General features: G+C 44.4%; 1 protein-coding gene across 3 annotated transcripts in view; it reads left to right on the plus strand.

The window, feature by feature from the left end:
- The window catches only part of MAPK14 (mitogen-activated protein kinase 14), a 91,158-nt gene that overhangs the window by 36,909 nt on the left and 33,897 nt on the right, over positions 1-20,352 (plus strand). For all 3 annotated transcript variants that reach the window (XM_062186020.1, XM_062186019.1, XM_062186018.1), the window contains exons 2-3: positions 696-825; positions 10,274-10,332. In XM_062186020.1, coding sequence (XP_062042004.1) covers positions 696-825; positions 10,274-10,332 — 189 coding nt within the window. The remainder of the gene's footprint in view (positions 1-695; positions 826-10,273; positions 10,333-20,352) is intronic.

Raw genomic sequence — 20,352 nt, forward strand, 5'->3', positions numbered from 1 at the left:
TTATTGTCTGGCTGCTTTCTAGCTTCAAACAAAGAGCTGAGCAGTTGTAACAGAGACCTTAGGGTTCTCCAAAGTCTAAAACACTCATATTACTATCTATTTTCTTTATGGAAAAACTTTGCTGAATCTTGATGTAGATGCATAGAAAAGACCAAAAGGATGGGACCAGTGTTGTGGCGTTGCTGGTTAAGCCGCCACCTGCTACACCAGCATCCCACGTGAGTACCAGCTGGAGTTCCGGCTGCTCCACTTCTGACCCAGCTCCCTGATGATGCACCTGGGAAAGCAGCAGAAGATGGCCCAAGTGCTTGGGCTCCTGCACCCACATGGGAGGCCTGGATGGAATTCCAGGCTTCTGGCTTTAGCTTGTCCAACCCTGGCTATTGCAGCCATTTGGAGATGGAAGATCTCTAACTCTCGCTCGCTCTCTCTCTCTCTGTCTCTCTCCAACTCTGTCTTTGAAATAAATAAATAAATCTTTAAAAAAGAGAACAAGAAAAGACTAAAAGGAAACACCAGAAAGAATAGCAGAAGGTTTCTTTGGATAGTGGGATTACAGGTAATTATCTCTTTTGTATTTTGTTGTGGACCCATAAAATTTGGAAATGAAATAGCCTTGTCAATCCTCAGAATGATACTTAGAGCACTTTTAATGGTGGGGTTTTTTGTTTTCTTTTTCTTTTCTTCCCCCTCAGTGCTGCTTTTGACACAAAAACTGGGTTGCGCGTTGCTGTGAAGAAGCTGTCCAGGCCTTTTCAGTCCATCATTCATGCCAAAAGGACCTACAGGGAGCTGCGGCTACTCAAACATATGAAACATGAAAATGTGAGTTCTGCATCCAGGGAGACTGGATTCTGTTCTGGAAGAGCTGGGGAAATTCGTATTTTCATTACTGTAGCTGGAAATGCGTTGGAGTGCATCTAACTTTGGCTCATGCTTCTGGTTAGTGGGTGTTAGCTGGGTTAGGTCAGAGCAGAGCCTTGGAATGAAAACGGTGCATCTTCTGGAGTTTTGGTTCTACTCAGATTTTTAGAAGGACTGCTTTTTTTTTTTTTCCCCTGAAAACTTTAATAAGGATTATTTTATGAAGCACAACACAACATTCACAAGAACTTTTAACATAAAATACTAAAGCCATTTTGTGGGGCAGTGTTCAGCCTAGCAGTTGAGATGCCCACATTCCACACTGGAGTAACCTAAATTTGCTTCCTGCCTCTGGCTCCTGACTGCAGCTCTGGCAAATGCAGACCCTGGGAGGCAGTGGTGATGATTCAAATAATTGGGCTTCTGCCACATGGGAGCCCAGGATTGTGTCCCTGGCTCCTGGATGTGGCCACTGACCCAGCCCCACACAGGTTATTGAGGAATAAACTCTGCCTCTCCAAAAAATAAAAAGAAATGCTGTATTCTTTGCCTGCTTTGCTTAAAGCTCTATTATAAGAATATGGTAGTTCAAGACTATGATGGGTTATTTCAGTGAAAAAATTTGACTAAGATTAGCTTTGGTTCACTAAAGTCTTATCAGAATGGCTATTATTTAAGGTATCCAGTTGGCCTTCCATACCATGGGTTCTACATCTGTGGAGTCAGCCAACCAAGGATTGAAACTACTCAAAAAAAAAAAAAAAAAAAAAAAGGACTGGTATTGTGGTACAGGGGGTTAAGCTTACACCAGTGCCATCAGCAGTCCATGTGGGCACCAGTCCAAGTCCTGGCTGCTCCACTTCCAATCCAGCTCCCTGCTAATGTATCTGGGAAGGCAGCAGAAGATGGTTCAAGTGCTTAGACCCCTGCACCCATGTGGGACAGCTGGATGGAGTTCGGGTTCCTGGCTTTGGCCTGGTCCATCCCCTGTTGTTGTGGCCATTTAAAGAGTGGACCAGAGGAAATTTGTGTGTGTGTGTCGTCTTCTCTCTGTAACTCTGCCTTTCTAATAAATGAATAAATCTTTGGGAAAAAAAAAGTCTAAAAAAAAAAATATGTGCAGGCTCTTTTTTTCTGGTCTTTATTCTCTAAACAATACACTGTAACAGCTATTTACGTAGCATTTACATTGTACTAGGTATTATACGTAACCTAGAGATGATTTAATGCATATAGGAGTATGTGCGTAGGTGATAAGAAGATACCACACCATTTTAGATAACGGACTTCAGCATCTGTAGCTTTTGGTGCCTGCAGGGGTCCTGGAACCAATCCCTCAAATATTGAGGGACCTTTGTACTTTAATATTATGTTTATTTTTAAACTTGTTTGAGATACAGCTTTTGTTTTAATAAATGTGACAGAGGCCGGCCCCGAGGCTCACTTGGCTAATCCTCTGCCTGCGGCGCTGGCGCTGGCACCCTGGGTTCTAGACCTGGTTGGGGCGCTGGATTCTGTCCCGGTTGATCTCCTCTTCCAGTCCAGCTCTCTGCTGTGGCCTGGGAGGGCAGTGGAGGATGGCCCAAGTGCTTGGGCCCTGCACCCGCACGGGAGGCCAGGAGAAGCACCTGGCTCCTGGTTTCGGATCAGCGCAGCGCACCGGCCATGGCGGCCATTTGGGGAATGAACCAACAGAAGGAAGACCTTTCTCTCTGTCTCTCTCTCACTAACTCTGCCTGTGTCGTACCCCGAGGGTCCAACGCAGTCACAACATTGTCACTGTTCATCAGTTCTCAAGGAACTTTCACTTGTGGGGGCAGAAGGAAAGTGGGGAGAGGAGAAAAGAAGAGGAGGGGCCACGGCACCCCGGCCCTCTCAGATCCCAATGTCCCTTTATGCTGATATCATCCAATCAGATGAAAGGGTGCGTATAGCCTCAGGTCGAAAGTTCATCTGTTTCACCTGGTTCTTCCTAGTTGTTTATGCAGAGTCCATTCTGTTTCACCTGGTTGTTTTCGTAGGCCTTGTGGTCCACCTGTTACCGGAGAAATTGCAGGGTTCTTGTCTTCGCGCAAGAAAGAATTCAGGCGTGAGACAGAGAGTAGTGGGAGGTAAAATAGCAAGGTTTATTAGGGAAGGGACATTCATAAGGACGGATGGGCACCTCTCCAGACAGAGCCTGAGAGACTGGGGGGGGGGGGGGAGGGCAAGGAGCGAGGTTACATGTTTGAGAGGAGAGATTACACCTGACCAGGCCAGGTGGGCGACTCAGCAGAGAGGCAGAGGGCTGAGCGCACAGTCCAGTTGAGGCTGGGGGTTTTTAAGGAGATGGGTCTTGCTTCCCCACCTCTGCTCCTCTTGGAACAAAGGGCTTTTTGGATGTAAATAGAAAAACTTCTCTCTTGAAGGTCTGACACAAAGGACTTTATGGATGCAAATGTTATCTGACTGGAGGAAGGGAGCAGGGTGTTTGAGATGCAGATACTGGGCTGCACCTGGGAGATTGTGGAAGATTGTCAGGCAGAAGGGGTGGGAACCTCCACCTGGCAGGTTATCAGGCAGAAGTGGCAGGGCAGGATTCGAACTCTGGGCTGCCCCTGAAACACCATTGGGATGACCTTGAGATGCAGCATACACTGGACATAGATGTCTTGTCTTTCGGCCTGTTACACACACATAAGCTCATAACTGACTTCCTACCTAACAGACCGATTGCTGCAAGCTATGTAGATGAGGAGGTTCTCACAGGTGGCCAGCCTGCGGTTCCCCACAGCCTGTCAATAAATAAATAAATAAATAAAATAAATGTGACAGAGACATTAAGTGTAGCTTTTTCTTTTCTACCAGTTTGCTAACTTGAGAACGGTGCAGCTGGGAGCAGGAAACTCAGTCCAGGTCTCCCAGATAAGTGGCAAAAATCCAATTACTTGAGCCAATACCACTGCCTCCTAGGGTCTGCATTGGCAGGAAGCTGGATTCAGGTACCAGAGCCTAACATCCAACTGTGGGCTCACAGTTGTGTGACACAGGTGTGGGACACAGGTGTCTCAACCAGTATCTTTTTTTTTTTTTTTTACAGGCAGAGTGGACAGTGAGAGAGAGAGACAGAGAGAAAGGTCTTCCTTTTGCTGTTGGTTCACCCTCCAGTGGCTGCCTTGGCCGGCGCACTGCGCTGATCCAAAGGCAGGAGCCAGGTGCTTATCCTGGTCTCCCATGGGGTGCAGGGCCCAAGCACTTGGGCCATCCTCCACTGCATTCCCTGGCCATAGCAGAGAGCTGGCCTGGAAGGGGGGCAACCGGGATAGAATCCGGCGCCCCGACCGGGACTAGAACCCCATGTGCTGGCGCCACTAGGCAGAGGATTAGCCTATTGAGCCACGGTGCCGGCCCCTTTTCTGACTTTTAAAATCAAGAATTTTTGTTCTGAATTGGTGCTGTATGAAAGGAACTAGGAAATTTATAGCCTTCTAAAAACAATGGAGATTTCAGAATGATTTGGCTCTACTGATTGTTACTTTGTGGAAGGAAATTCAAAATCTATAAATTTATTACTTGGCTATTCAGACTTTCTTTTTTAATCATTGAACTTTTTTCTCCATAGTAAGAACAAAGTCACAAAGTGATACTTAAATAGTTTACATTTGCTTCATTAGTGTAAGTTCCTTCTAAATTGAGAACATTAAGGCTTAAATATGTGATTGGATTATGGATGACATTAAAATGGCAGTGGCAGCTTTTTATTTCCATGTTTCATCTTGATTGCATAATACTATTGGAAAAAATCCTGTTTTCTACAGATAACTTCTGCTCCTACAGTATAATTTTACATGAGTAGCTTTGTGCCTCCTGAGTTTTTAGAAAGTTCAGTGCAGAGCTGCAGCCTTCCGAATCAGTGACATGTTTACAAGAAGTTGAGATATGTAGAAAAAGCTGGCAGGGGAAACTTTATTCCTGGGTCTGCATAAAATCAAAGTGGCCAGGCTGCTTAACTGGTGTGTTTACATTTGGTTTTTATCACGTTTGGGAGTGTTGCTGGTTTTCATTGCACATTAATAAATGTGACAGATATTGTCATGGCTTTTTTAAGTTTAAAGACTATTTCAAAAACGGACTGCAAACGAAACACTGAAAACACGAACACGTCCGAATGCCCCAAGATGTGGCCTGTGCTAGTTTAAGGAGATGACCTGTGCTACACTTTATTGTTTTGCTTTTCTTTTATAGATAGTTTAAACTAGTGTTTAGGACAAAAATTATTCTGGGTTGTCCAAATCCATACTTTGACTTCTCTAGTAACCGGAAGAAACAACTATTTAACTTTTTATGCTTTGCTTTTCTGTCGTGAGGTACTTTGAGATGCCTTCCATGATACTGGGCTAGTTACATTTGGGCCATTCTGTGCTTACAGAAGTAGGGAGGCCACCAGGGGATGGGATATAACTGCACTAATTTAAGAAAACCACAAGACTTTAAAAAGAGGACTACCAGCATTTAAAAAAAAACACACACAGGATTTTTATTTACATTAGTGGTTTTATAAGCGGCTTGCTTACTAGCAGTCCATCTTTTTTAATGATGTTTAAGTTTGGGGCCGTCCTGTGGCACAGCAAATTAAGCTACTGCCTGTGATGCCAACATCCCATGTTGGAGTGCAGGTTCAAGTCCTGGCTTCTCTGATTCCAATTCAGCTGCCTCTAATGTTCCTGGGAAAGCAGCCGAAGATGGCCCAAGTACTTGGGTCCCTGCACATATATTGGAGACCTGGATGGAGCTCCAGGCTCCTAGCTTTGGCCTGGCCCAGCCCTGGCTGTTCCTGTCATTTGAGGAATGAACAAGTGGATAAATCTCTCTCTGTGTAAATACAATACATTTTTTCAAAGGTATTTAGGTTTTAGCAGTAGAGGGTCCATCATACTTAGCAGTTTGTTGTTTGAAGGAAACAGGCATATGGTTGCGTATCTCATGGTTCTCTATTCTGTTAATCAATGTTTTTAGGGGAATGGGATGGGGCCAAAAGACTTTGAGTCAACGTAGAAAATTCCTGCGTTTCACTCTATTTTGTGCAATGACAGATGAAATTTGTCAACTGTCTGTTTTGATTGATGGATTTGTTCCGAATTTCATCCTACTCCAAGTGTATTGAAAGTGAGTTAAATCAACACATAGAAGATGGTATGGGAAGAAATTTGGCTGATTGGTGTACCAATGAAGTCAATGCTTCAATGTTTCAATCACAGCAAGAAATTGTTGAAAATTTGAAGCCTTCCTTTGCTTCCAGCTGGCATACAGAATAAACTACATACACTGATCCGGGGCAAGACATTTGATCTCAGCTATGACCTGAATTGCCACAGGTTATGTTCAGATTTTCAAGAGGATACTGTATTTTGTTTTCCTTTGAGCTGGTCTTCCCTTGTACATTGATTCTTGGGCCCTACAGATGCTTAGAGGATGCTCCAAGGATTATCAGAGTCTATCTTTCAGCTCCCTAGATCTTTGGCTTAAAGAAAAAAGAAAGAATTGGAATCCTTTCATAAATTTCATGTAGGAACCTTAGATTTAACCTTAATGTAGTAGACCAGTTGATTGTTTTTGTATGATTATGTTAAAGACATTAAGTATTGTCTTTTGTTACTGAGTTAAAGTATTCTGAGGGCAGTATTTGTTGCCCTTTGGACCATCCTAGGATAATCATTAGAGATATTTTGCTGTTCATTCATCTTTTTTTTTTTTTTTTTTTGGAAAGGCAGAGTTAGAGAGAAAGGTCTTCCTTTTCCATTGGTTCACCCCCACAAGATGGCTGCCATGGCCGGCGTGCTGTGCCGATCCGAAGCCAGGAGCCAGGCGCTTCCTTCTGGTCTCCCATGCGGGTGCAGGGCCCAAGCATTTGGGCCATCCTCCACTGCCCTCCCAAGCCACAGCAGAGAGCTGGACTGGAAGAGGAGCAACCGGGACAGAACCAGTGCCCCAACTGGGACTAGAACCCGGTGTGCCAACACCACAGTTGGAGAATTAACCAAGTGAGCCGTTGTGCTGGCCCATTCATCTTATAAATTAAAGTTTTTTGTTTGTTTGTTTGTTTTGTTTAAATTTATTTGAAAGAGAGAGAGAACGAGATCTTCCATCTACTGGTTTTTACTCCCCAGATGGTCACAGTGGCCAGAGCTGGGCCTGACTGAAGTTAGGAGCCAAGAGCTTCATCTGGGTTCCTGACGTAGGTGGCAGAGGCCCAAACACTTGGGCCATCTTCCACTGTTTTTCCCAGACCATTAGCAGGGAGCTGGATCTGAAGAGGAGTAACCAGTGCCCCTATGGGATGCTGGCATCACAGAGAGACCTTACCTGCTATGCCACACCAGCCTCAAAGACTTTTTTATAGAGGATTTATTTATTTAGCAGGCAACTTGTCACAGAGAGATCTTCCTTCTGCTGGTTTATTCCATTAAACTGCAACAGCCAGGACTGGGTCAAGCTGAAGCCAGGAGCCAGGAATTCCATCCAGTCCTCCCACATGAGTGGCAGGATCACAAGTATTTGGGGTATCTTCTGCTACTTTCCCAGGCATATTAGCAGAGTTCCAGGACTTGAACCAGCACTGTGATATGGAATGCTGGTATCATAGGCAGTGGCTTAACCCACTGCACCACAAGGCCAGCCCCTATAAATGTCTTTTCTAAATATTTATTCCCAGGTTACTTTTAGGTGACTGAAATCATATAATGGCAGAAGGCGTATGGGAATAAGCTAAAATATGACTTGAATGAAAGAAGTGTCCATTTAAGAAATGAAAAGCTTCTACAGATTACTCAAAAGTATTCTTCAGTTTTGTTTCACGGTATTTTTTTTATGATTCCTACTCCATAAAAAGGATTAATGGAAGAGGGATATTTTGTAAAAGTGGCCCCCCCATACACACACCAAAAACCTACGAATGCTTTGGTACAATTTGGGTCGTTTCATAAAATTATTTTTGCTGTGCTTGTGTTAAATACATTAAGTATTTCCCTTTTTAAGGAGATTATATTTGATAGAGTATTTCCTAGTCTGCTCTTCTCTGTATTGTTTCCAAGTTCCTTCCTGTGTTTCTTGCAGCCATACTTTTTTAATCACGTGAATACTCTAGTTTTGCTTTATGTCTCAAATTCTGTCACTAGAAGTGGCTGCTTTGGTTGCTTGTTTGTATTGTATTCTGTATTTCTTTGTAGAACTCCACTGGTTCTGATCACTGCTTATTTAGGTGAGCCACATTCAGTGAGTCCCGTGTGCCAGGTACCTTTAAGCACAATGTCTCCTTAGTCTTCCCCGCAGCACTGTGAGAATAAGCAGTGATATCCACATGTCCTTCATTTGAGGAAAATGGGGCTCAGAGAAGATACCAGACTCATTTACCAAATATTAGCATTATATTATGTTTATACGCAAATAATGTATATGGTATATATATAAATACTGAAAAAATGTAAGGACTTCAGGGTAGTCATATATTAACTAAAACTCTATGTGTAGTGTAACTCCTGTTTATGTGCATCAGAGTAATCAAAGGAAATATATGACAAATGGCTGGTACAGTCATGGCTAATTTTGCATACAGTTGTCTGGGTGAGGATCTGAAAGGTGACTCTATATCTTCTGTAACAATTTACAAGAACTTGAAGAGTTCTTCTTGAATCCCAAGGAGGTGTCTTCTTTCCCTTCATTCAGGTTCAGGCTGTATAATTGAAGTTGTTTTTAAAAGTCTAATATGTGAGGGGCTGGTGTCATCCCTTAGTGGCTTAAGCTGCTGCTTGTGGTGCTGGCCTACCTTGTGTGCACGGTTTGATTCTTGGCTGCTCCACTTCTGATCCAGCTCCCTGCTTATGTGCCTGGGGAAGCAGCAGAAGATGGCCCAAGTGCTTGGGCCCCTGAACCCCTGTAAGAGACCTGGGAGAAGCACCTGGCCCAGCCCTGATCATTGCGGCTGTTTGAGGAATGAACCAGTGGATAGAAGATCTCTATCTCTACCTCTCTCTCTGTAACTCTGCCTTTCAAATAAATAATACATAATTTTTTTAAAAAAAAAAGTCTGGGCCGGCGCCGTGGCTCAATAGGCTAATCCTCCGCCTGCGGCACCGGCACACCGGGTTCTAGTCCCTGTCAGGGCACCGGATTCTGTCTCGGTTGCTCCTCTTCCAGTCCAGCTCTCTGCTGTTGCCCTGGAGTGCAGTGGAGGATGGCCCAAGTGCTTGGGCCCTGCACCTGCATGGGAGACCAAGAGAAGCACCTGGCTCCTGGCGTTGGATCAGCGCAGTGTGCAGTGCGCCGGCTGCAGCGGCCATTGGGGGTGAACCAACGGTAATAAAGGAAGACCTTTCTCTCTGTCTCTCTCTCTCACTGTCCACACTGCCTGTCAAAAAAATAAAAATAATTAAAAAAAAAAGTCTGATATTTGAGTGAGCAGACTAACATCCTAATGAGAGGTTCTTTTTCACAACAATGTTTTGAGTGCTAACGTATCTTATTTCAGGGCTGGGTAATTTGGTTGTTCAGAGTAACGTGCCGTGGGCCCAGTCATGGTTCAGTTTTCATGACGGTAGTTTTTGTTTCCTATCCCGATACCCTTCAGTCTGGCTAGGCATGTCACAAGTGAATTATAATATTTCTTTTTTTCCTTTTTGATGTCCAGCTATGTGGAAATGAGTGGTTTGGGCTTAGGGGATCTGGAGTAGGTGTACTCTGTGTATACATTATCGTAAATCTGTGATCTGAAAAACTACTCAAAGACCATGGATTACTGAGTACTAAGTAGCTCTTTGCTTTAGCCTATGAAGAGAACTTTTTAAATTCTTTTCTTTTTTAAAAAGATTTATTTATTTGAAAGGCAGAGTTACAGAGAGGCAGAGGCAGAGAGAGAGAGAGAGGGAGGTCTTCCATCTACTGGTTCACTCCCCAAATGGCTGCAATGGCTGGAGCTGGGTGGATCCGAAGCCAGGAGCCAGGAGCCAGGAGCTTCTTCTGGGTCTCCTACGTGGGTGCAGAGGCCTAAGGACTTGGGCCATTTTCTGCTCTCCCAGTCACATTCACAGGGTGCTGGGTCAGAAGTGGAGGAGCCAGGACTCCAACTGGTGCCCATTGGGATAGCAGCACTGCAAGACAGTGGCTTTACCTGCTATGCCACAGCGCCGGCCCCAGAGATGATATTTTTTTTTAGCAGAAAAATAGATTATTATGAGAAGTATTACTAACAGGTAAAAACTAGAAGCATAATTTGGGTGGAAAAATCAGTTGGAGTTGTTTAATTGTGTGATGCTGTGATAGCATGGAGCTGACATGGCTGGATTTGAATTAGTGCCACTTAAAGTGACTAAGACCTGAGGAGTCCCATAGTAAGCTCAGTGTTTACTTCCTGTTTGAATTTTATGTTTTCTTCTAGGTGATTGGTCTGTTGGACGTCTTTACACCTGCAAGGTCTCTGGAGGAGTTCAATGACGTGTGAGTAAATCGTTCTGCCCTAGCCTTCCTAAGCTAGAGTTGACTAGCCCACCTCGCTCCCCAACCACTTAGCAGTCTGCCGACTTAAACAGATGCCTTCTTCCTATTACCCAGCTCTTCTGGGCGGCGGGAGTGGACTCATACTGGACTCACGTTCCAGCATTTCCATCCTGTCAGGCACCTTGTACCCTATCTGGAGACAGTGTTTGAGTTCTTACAAGAACTACTTGGAAGAGAATAGAGAGAAACTTGACACTGATTTTTTTTTTCTCAAGTTGCCTATTCTGGCTTGTAAAAGTACTCTTCAAGAAATGTCATGAGCCCTGGTTCTATGTGGGCTCTTCCTTGTCTTTCATGTGCGTGGGTGGGAGGTACCAGACTACATGCTCATCCTTGAAGCATTAGATTTTGCGTGAAACAAGGGGCAGACCCTGCATGTTGAGAAAGGGTTCTTCTTGTTTTGTGACTATTTCTTGTTTTAGCCTGGAATCTCTTCAGCAAGCAGAACCTGGGGGCCTAAGGAACCAGCAGTGCTGGGGGTGGCAGAGGAGCTAAGAAAAATGAAACGGGGAAGAAGAGAAAGAAATGGCAGGGATATGGTGTGGAGTTGGCTACCACCAAGGGCAGCTGGGGTGACAACAGCCAGGAGCTAGGAAGCCGTACAAATGTACCTCAGATGGGAGGAGTCTGTCCCCTGGCTGCTGACCCCAGCGGGAAAGGCTGCTCCGTGGGTCATGCCTTTGAATACTCAGGTTGCACATGTGTGGGTCCACAATAGATTGCAGCAAGTGTTCCTGTGCGTGCGCAAACCCTCTGCCACAGTAACCTTTCCAGGATCCCAATTTACACACCTCTCCATGTCCCCAGTTCACACACTGTACCAGAGAGAGGGAACACCTTAAATACAGACTTACTTTTGCTCAAGTTTTACATTCCTGAGTGGAAAGGGTGGCTATTGTGAAAGCCAAAACAGTATTGCAGATACAACTGCTCTTCTTTCACCTCCACTCCCCGTTGTCCCTGGTGCAGAACCTAACCAGTTTCTCTCCACCCTGACCATGCGCAGAGTGCAAGCACCAGGTGCTCCTTCCCCTCAGAACAAGCAGGGGGATGTGTTTGAACGTTGTACGTTCTGTCTACAGAAAGGAGTGCATGCCTGCGTGTGTGTGTGTGCGCGCGCGCACATGTGCGTGTGCGTGGCAGAATGAAAAAGAAATGAAGAAATACAACGGAAAGAGGAGGAAAGGTACATGGTACAGCTCAGAGAAGAGAGTCTGGTCTGCTTACCAGATCTCAGCCACATGGACACTGATCCTGCTAATGAAGGCTCAAGAAACAAGAAGAGGGAAAAATAGGCGATAACGAAGAATAGCTGTGTTTTCTGCAAACCTACTTGACATCAGAATGGAGGCTTCCAAGATGACTGGATGCCGTCCAGGGGCATGTTGAATCCCGCTGCAGGCTATGTTTGGAAGACTGTTGCTGAATGATTTTTTTAAAGACATTTATTTTATTTAAAAGGCAGAGTTACAGAGAGGCTGAGGCAGAGAAGGAGAGAGAGAGAAGTCTTCCATCTGCTGGTTTACTCCCCACATGGCTGCAATGGCTGGAGCTGTACTGACCCAAAGCCAGGAGCTTCTTCCCGGTCTCCCATGTGGATGCAGGGGCCCAAGGTCTTGGGCCATCTTCTACTGCTTTCCCAGGCCATAGAAAGCTGGATCAGAAGTGGAACAGTTGGGTCTCAAACTGGCACCAATATGGGATGCTGGCATGGGAGGCATGGCTTTACCTGCTATGCCACAGCACAGACCTCAGAATGATGATTTTTGATACCTCCCTAAGTGTGGAAGAAGTGCTAAAGTTGTGAATAACTCTGGAAAACATTGAGTCCAGTCTGAGCTTTATTCCAAAGTGTAAGGTATAATGAGGATAGATTTATTTATTTATTTATTTATTTTTATTTATTTTTGACAGGCAGAGTGGACAGTGAGAGAGAGACAGAGAGAAAGGTCTTCCTTTGCCGTTGGTTCACCCTCCAATGGCTGCTGCAGCCGGCGCACTGCGCTGATCCAAAGGCAGGAGCCAGGTGCTTCTCTTGGTCTCCCATGCAGGTGCAGGGCCCAAGCACTTGGGCCATCCTCCACTGCACTCCTGGGCCACAGCAGAGAGCTGGCTTGGAAGGGGGGCAACCGGGACAGAATCCGGTGCCCTGACCGGGACTAGAACCCGGTGTGCCGGCGCCACAGGCGGAGGATTAGCCTATTGAGCCGTGGCGCCGGTCTGATGGATTTATTTAACCAAAAAATTGATGATCTGTTGAGTTGAGCAGATGTTGTATTCCAACTTAATTGATCATTTTTAACTGGATTATGAATCTGTTTTTCCTATGTGAAAAGACTTTAATTGAGGCCAGTGTTGTTAGTGACTGGGGTGCCTTTGGCTCTTTCATCCAAGTGAGACCCCCACCACTGTAAGATTCCCCACGAAAACAAAATTGTGCTTGTTCATTCCACGTGACTGCTGAGCAGGAATCTGTCTTTTCTTAACTCCAGCTGGGTCCTGACTATATTTTATAAAAAGAGCTGAATTCATCCCATGGGAGCAAATTTCAATACCACTTGAATCCCTACAGCAAGCAGAATATTGGCAGTATGTTGCAGCAGGCTCAGGATGACCAGAAACCCTAGTCCTTGCCCTCAGGGAAATCAGTCTGGTTGAGGGAAGCAAAGAACATTTTGTCCTTTCAGTCGCCAATTCACTATCTGGCCTAGGACAAGTTACTGTACCTCTCTCCAGGCCCTGGTCAGCTTCCCTAAAATGATGAGAATTGAGAGTTGACAGCTGAAGAGTTTTCAGTCCCTGGAAACCTCTGAAAATAGAAACTGGTGTTGCCATTAGGAAACTGTTTCATTGTTTACTTTTGTGATGTTTGTATCACTTAGTAGCACATGTCCAGGGCAGTATTTTGCAAAATCTTTCCAGAATATGCAGAAGCCACTAAACATCTTCACTTAAAATTGCAGGGTTTGCAAATTTAATTAGGGCCAGGCAAATAACATAAATGAGGCCCACTGTTCTAAAAGCTGGGAGTCATGGTGGGGGGGAGAAGCGGTATCTGTGATAAAACACCCCGCGACCTCCTTAAAGCTCTCAGACTCAAAACAAAAACAAGGAAAACCAAACCAAACACACTGAAGGCTGCAGGTCAGAGCAAGCTATAAGTTTTAGCATGAGTTTTCCATGCTAATTAGCAAAAATCTCTGTAATTACTTTTTTAGGTTTATGTTTGACTTTTAGCCATGTGTTACATGTATTGGTGCTTTTATGTTTCAGTTAGCACTTTTCATTTATCATACTATAACATTTTACTGAGTTTTAAATTTCTGGGTTAATGGGAATTCTGTGTACTTCATTTGTAAGACCACAGCTTTGAGAAAGAAACAGTAAGTAGTGAGTTTTTTTTTTCATTAGGAACAATATGCATTTACTGAACCAAACAAATGGAGGTGGTATTTGAAAAAGGTGGAGTTAGTCTTTATCAGGGCCAGCTTTATGGCTTAGTGGGTTAAGCCAGCATCCCGTATGAGCACTGTTTCAAATCCTGGCTACTCCACTTCTGATCCTGCTCCTTTTTTAAAAAGACTTATTTATTTATTTGAAAGGCAGAGTTACAGAGAGGCAGAGGCATAGTGAGAGCAAGAGCAAGAGTGAGAGACCTTCCTTCCACTGGTTCACTGGGCTGACCCAAAGCCAGGAGCCAAGAGCTTCTTTTGAGTCTCCAACAGGAGTGCAGGGGCCCAAAGACTTGGGCAAACTTCTACTGCTTTCCCAGATCATAGTAGAGAGCTGGCTTGGAAGTAGAGCAGCCAGGACTCAAACCAGCACCCATATGGGATGCTGGCATTGCAGGCAGCAGCTTTACCCACTATGCCACAGCGCTGGCCTCGTAAATTTTTTTTTTTTAAAGTATATTTCACATTACTCTTAACTGCCATGTGATGTGGTCATACAGGTGACAAAGTTTTATGAAGATACAGATAGATAACTTTCAAATTATTATAAATCATTTGGGCATTTCTGTTGGCTTCTTGGTGGTAATTTTTGGTAGGAAGCCACATGTATGTGCATATACATGCTGCAAATATTTAGTTACTAATGGAAATGCAAAAAATTTAAATAGCTGCTGTTAGAATCTAACACAAATAAGCTACACATTTGTACAACTACAGTATTGCCTATTCTTGGCTGTAGTGGTTTTCTTTCTTTTTTTTTTTTTTTAACATCGTAATCTAGATCTTTATTTTATTTTATTTTTTTGACAGACAGTGAGAGAGAGAGAAAGACAGAGAAAGGTCTTCCTTCCATTGGTTCACCCCCAAATGGCTGCGCCGAACCGAAGCCAGGAGCCAGGTGCTTCCTCCTGGTCTCCCATGTGGGTGCAGGGGCCCAAGCACTTGGGCCATCCTCCACTGCCTTCCCGAGCTACTGCGGAGCTGGACTGGAAGAGGAGCAACCAGAACTAGAATCCCATATGGGATGCCGGCGCCGCAGGTGGAGGATTAACCAAGTGAGCCACGGTGCCGGCCCCTTCTTTATTTTTTTTGTCAGAAGGGTCAACAACATTGGATCTTTATGCTAACTTTTTTTTTTTTTTAAGGACAGATCCTTTCTTTTTATTTTTTTATTTTTTATTTTTATTTTTATTTTTTTTATTAAACTTTTATTTAATGAATATAAATTTCCAAAGTATAGCTTATGGGTTACAATGGCTTCCCCCCTCCTATAACTTCCCTCCCGCCCGCAACCCTCCCCTTTCCCGCTCCCTTTCCCCTTGCATTCATGTAAAGATTCATTTTCAATTCTCTTTGTATACAGAAGATCAGTTTAGTATATATTAGGTAAAGATTTCAACATTTTGCCCATATAGCAACATAAAGTGAAAAAACTACCATTGGATTACTAATTATAGCATTAAATAGCAATGTACAGCACATTAAAGACAGAGATCCTACATAATTTTTTTTCAAATTAATTAATTTTCTATGCCATTTCCATTTTAACACCAGGTTTTTTTTTTTTTTTCATTTCCAATTCTCTTTATATACAGAAGATCACTTCAGTATATAATTAGTAAAGACCTCATCAGTTTGTGCCCACACAGAAACGCAAAGTATAAAAATACTGTTTCAGTACTAGTTATAGCATCACTTCGCTTTAGACGACACATTAGGGACAGATCCCACATGGGGTGTAAGTACACAGTGACTCCTGTTGCTGATTTAACAATTTGACACTCCTGTTCATGGCGTCAGTAATCTCCCTAGGCTCTAGTCATGAGTTGCCAGGGCTATGGAAGCCTTTAGAGTTCGCTGACTTTGATCTTATTCCGATAGGGTCATAGTCAAAGTGGAAGTTCTCTCCTCCCTTCGGAGAAGGGTACCTCCTTCTTTGATGGCCCCGTTCTTTCCACTGGGATCTCACTCACAGAGATCATTCATTTAGGTCTTTTTTTTTTTCCATGATATCTTGGCTTTCCATGCCTGCTATACTCTCATGGGCTCTTCCGCCAGATCCGAATGCCTTGAGGGCTGATTCTGAGGCCAGAGTGTTGTTTAGGACATCTGCCATTCTATGAGTCTGCTGTGTATCCCACTTCCCATGTTGGATCTTTCTCTCCCTTTTTGATTCTATCAGTTAGTATTAGCAGATACTTGTCTTGTTTGTGTGATCTCTTTGACTCTTAGACCTATCAGAGCTATCAATTGTGAGCTGAAATTGATCACTTGGACTAGTGCGATGGCATTGGTACATGCCATCTTGATGGGATTGTGTTGGAATCCCCTGGCACATTTCTTTTTTTTTTTTTTTTTTTTTTTTTTTTTTTTTGACAGGCAGAGTGGACAGTGAGAGAGAGACAGAGAGAAAGGTCTTCCTTTGCCGTTGGTTCACCCTCCAATGGCCGCTGCGGTAGGCGCGGTGCGGCCGGCGCACCGCGCTGATCCGATGGCAGGAGCCAGGTGCTTCTCCTGGTCTCCCATGGGGTGCAGGGCCCAAGGACTTGGGCCATCCTCCACTGCACTCCCTGGCCACAGCAGAGAGCTGGCCTGGAAGAGGGGCAACCGGGATAGGATCGGTGCCCCGACCGGGACTAGAACCCGGTGTGCCGGCGCTGCAAGGCGGAGGATTAGCCTACTGAGCCGCGGCGCCGGCCCCCTGGCACATTTCTAACTCCACCATTTGTGGCCAGTCCGATTGAGCATGTTCCAAATTGTTCATCTCCTCCCTCTCTTTTTCCACTCTTAGATTTAACAGGGATCACTTTTCAGTTAAAATTTAAACACCTAAGAATAATTGTGTGTTAATTACTGAGTTCAACCAATAGTACTAGAACAACAACAACAACAACAAATACTAAAAAGGATAAAGTATTACATTGTACATCTAAAGTCAGGACAGGAGCTGATCAGTTCATTGTTGCTTATAGTGTCCATTTCACTTAACAGGTTTCCCCTTTGGCGCTCAGTTGTCACCGATCAGGGAAGACAAATGATATTTTTCTCTTTGGGACTGGCTTAATTCACTCAGCATGATGTTTTCCAGATTCCTCCATCTTGTTGCAAATGACTGGGTTTCGTTGTTTCTTACTGCTGTATAGTATTCTATGGAGTACATGTCCCATAATTTCTTTATCCAGTCTACTGTTGATGGGCATTTGGGTTGGTTCCAGGTCTTAGCTATTGTGAATTGAGCTGCAATAAACATTAATGTGCAGATGGCTTTTTTATTTGCCAAATTAATTTCCTTGGGGTAAATTCCAAGGAGTGGGATGGCTGGGTTGTATGGTAGGGTTATGTTCAGGTTTCTGAGGAATCTCCAGACAGATTTCCATAGTGGCTTAACCAGCTTGCATTCCCACCAACAGTGGGTTAGTGTCCCTTTTTCCCCACATCCTCTCCAGCATCTGTTGTTGGTAGATTTCTGAATGTGAGCCATTCTCACCGGGGTGAGATGGAACCTCATTGTGGTTTTGATTTGCATTTCTCTGATTGCTAGTGATCTTGAACATTTTTTCATGTGTCTGTTGGCCATTTGGATTTCCTCTTTCGAAAAATGTCTATTGAGGTCCTTGGCCCATCTCTTAAGTGGGTTGTTTGTTTTGTTGTTGTGGATTTTCTTGATTTCTTTGTAGATTCTGGTTATCAATCCTTTATCTGTAGTATAGTTTGCAAATATTTTTTCCCATTCTGTCGGTTGCCTCTTCACTTTCCTGACTGTTTCTTTTGAAGTACAGAAACTTCTCAATTTGATGCAATCCCTTCTTTATTCTTTTTCTTTATTATTCTTTATTCTTTATTGCTCGTAGGCAATAAAGAATTGTTGGACCCTTCCCAGGAATTGTTTCCTCAAATTTCAGGAAACTGAATTGCTGTGGGTTATGTGGAAATTAGTTTTCTGTCACTTTCCCCCTGTTTTACAGCTTCCCACCCCAAGTTTCTCACACTGAATTCCTTGTGCTGCTTTCTTGAAGGGGGAACTAGAAGTGGGTTCTAGTTCTCCTGTGATCTAGCAAAGCACCTCCAACAGGGCCAGTGAACAGCTTTGCTTTAGAGAAAGTCAGTGGGCAGATGATGACCCATCTTGACATTCCACCTACTAAAAATGATTGTTTAAGTAATAAGCTTAGAATTCCATTTCAATACAGATGGAGCTGAAGGCACTGGATTGGTAAAAGGAGTTTCTGTATTTACATTTTATTGATTTTATCCAATAAATGTTTCAGGGGCAGGCATTTAGCCTAGCAGCTAACACACTCCTGTGTCCCATACTGGAGCACCTGAGTTTGATGTCCGGCTCTGGCTCCCGACTCTAATGCAGACTCGGGGAGGCAGTGGTGGTGGCTCGAGTGGCTAGGAGACCTGGATTGATCTGCCACCCATGTGGGAGACTTGGATCCACCTGTAGGCCCAGTCTTAGCTTTGGCAAGCATTTGGGGGAATGAAGCAGCAGATGGGTGCTCTCTCTTGTCTCTCTGCCTTTTAAACATATGTATTTAAAAAAAAAAAGTCTTATCGGCCGGTGCCACAGCTCAATAGGCTAATCCTCCACCTGCGGCACCGGCACACCGGGTTCTAGTCCCGGTCGGGCCACCGGATTCTGTCCCAGTTGCCCCTCTTCCAGTCCAGCTCTCAGCTGTGGCCAGGGAGTGCAGTGGAGGATGGCCCAAGTGCTTGGGCCCTGCACCCCATGGGAGACCAGGAGAAGTACCTGGCTCCTGCCATCGGATCAGCGCAGCGTGCTGACCGCATTGCGCGTGGCCTCAGCGGCCATTGGGGGGTGAACCAACGGCAAAGGAAGACCTTTCTCTCTGTCTCTCTCTCTCTCTCACTGTCCACTCTGCCTGTCCAAAAAAAAAAAAAAAAAAAACTTTATTAAAAATTTTGAATATTCACCCTATGTGAGGCATGGTGTTAATTCTGAGGACTACAGTGATAAATGCGATCCCTGATCATTGAGTTGAAGTTTTATAAACTTTTTAGAAATTATTTCCATTTTATTTGTGAGATATAGAGAGATCTTCTGTCTGCTGTTTTCCTTTCCAAATGCCTGAAATAGCCAGGCCAAAGCAGTTGCCCTAAAGTCCGTCCAGATCTATCACATGGGTGGCAGCGATCCATTTATTTGAGCCATTATCTGCTGCCCAGCCAGGATGCACCTGAACAGGAAGCTGGATCAGAAGCGGAGCAGTAGAGTAGCTGGGACTCGAACTCAAATTGCATTCAAGCTGAATTGAGGCTCTTTTTTATTTTTTTTTTTAGAAAGCTTTTATTTCATAAATGTAAATTTTATAGGTACAGCTGTTGGAATATAGCAGTTCTTCCTCCCATACCTGCCCTCCCACCCCTACTCTTGTCCCATCTCCTACTACTCCCTCTCCCATCCCATTCTTCATTAAAATTCATTTTTGATTATCTTCAAATACAGAAGATCAACTCTATACTAAATAAAGATTCAACAGTTTGCACCCACACAGACACACAAAGTATAAAGTACTGTTTGAAGACAAATTTTACCGTTAACTCTCATAGTTCAACTCATTAAGGGAGTTCCTACATGGGAGCAAGTACACAGTGACTCCTGTCGTTCATTTAACAAGTGACTCTTATTTATGACGTCACTGATCACCCGAGGCTCTTGTCATGAGCTGCCAAGATTATGGAAGCCTTTTGAGTCCACAAACGAATTGAGGCTCTTAATGGGGAAGAAGAACAGCTTAAATAATGAAAGAAAACAGAGTGGGGTCAGTGCTGTAGTGTTAAGCTGCCGTCTACAATGCTGGCACCCCATATGGGTACTGGTTTATGCCCAGGTTGCTCCACTTCCAGTCCAGCTCTTTGCTGATGTGCCTGGGAAGGCAGCAGAGGATGGCTCCTGCACCCACGTGGGAGACCCGGAAGAGCCTCCTGGCTCCTAGCTTCAGCCTGGTCCAGCCCTGGTCATTGTGGCTATTTGGGGAGTGAACCAGTGGATGGAAGAACTCTCTTTGTATCTCCTTCTCTCTGCAACTCTGTTTTTCAAATAAATAAATAATATTTAAACACTTATTTTATTTATTTGAAAGAGTTACAAAGGCCAGCGCGGCGGCTCACTAGGCTAATCCTCCACCTGCGGCACCAGCACCCCAGGGTTCTAGTCCCGGTTGGAGCGCCAGATTCTGTCCTGGATGTTCCTCTTCCAGTCCAGCTCTCTGCTGTGGCCTGGGAAGGCAGTGGAGAATGGCCCCAGGTCCTTGGCCCTGCACCTGCATGGGAGACCAGGAGGAAGCACCTGCCTCCTGGCTTTGGATCAGCATAGTGGGCCGACCGCAATGCGCCAGCCGTAGTGGCCACTTGGGGGGTGAACTAACAGAAAAAGTAAGACCTTTCTCTCTGTCTCTCTCTCACTAACACTGCCTGTCAAAAAATAAATAAATAAATAAAAAAGAAAGAAGGAAAAAGAAAGAAAGTTACAGAGAGAGGTAGA

Source organism: Lepus europaeus, chromosome 3 (genome assembly GCF_033115175.1).
Source record: "Lepus europaeus isolate LE1 chromosome 3, mLepTim1.pri, whole genome shotgun sequence".
Taxonomy (NCBI): domain Eukaryota; kingdom Metazoa; phylum Chordata; class Mammalia; order Lagomorpha; family Leporidae; genus Lepus; species Lepus europaeus.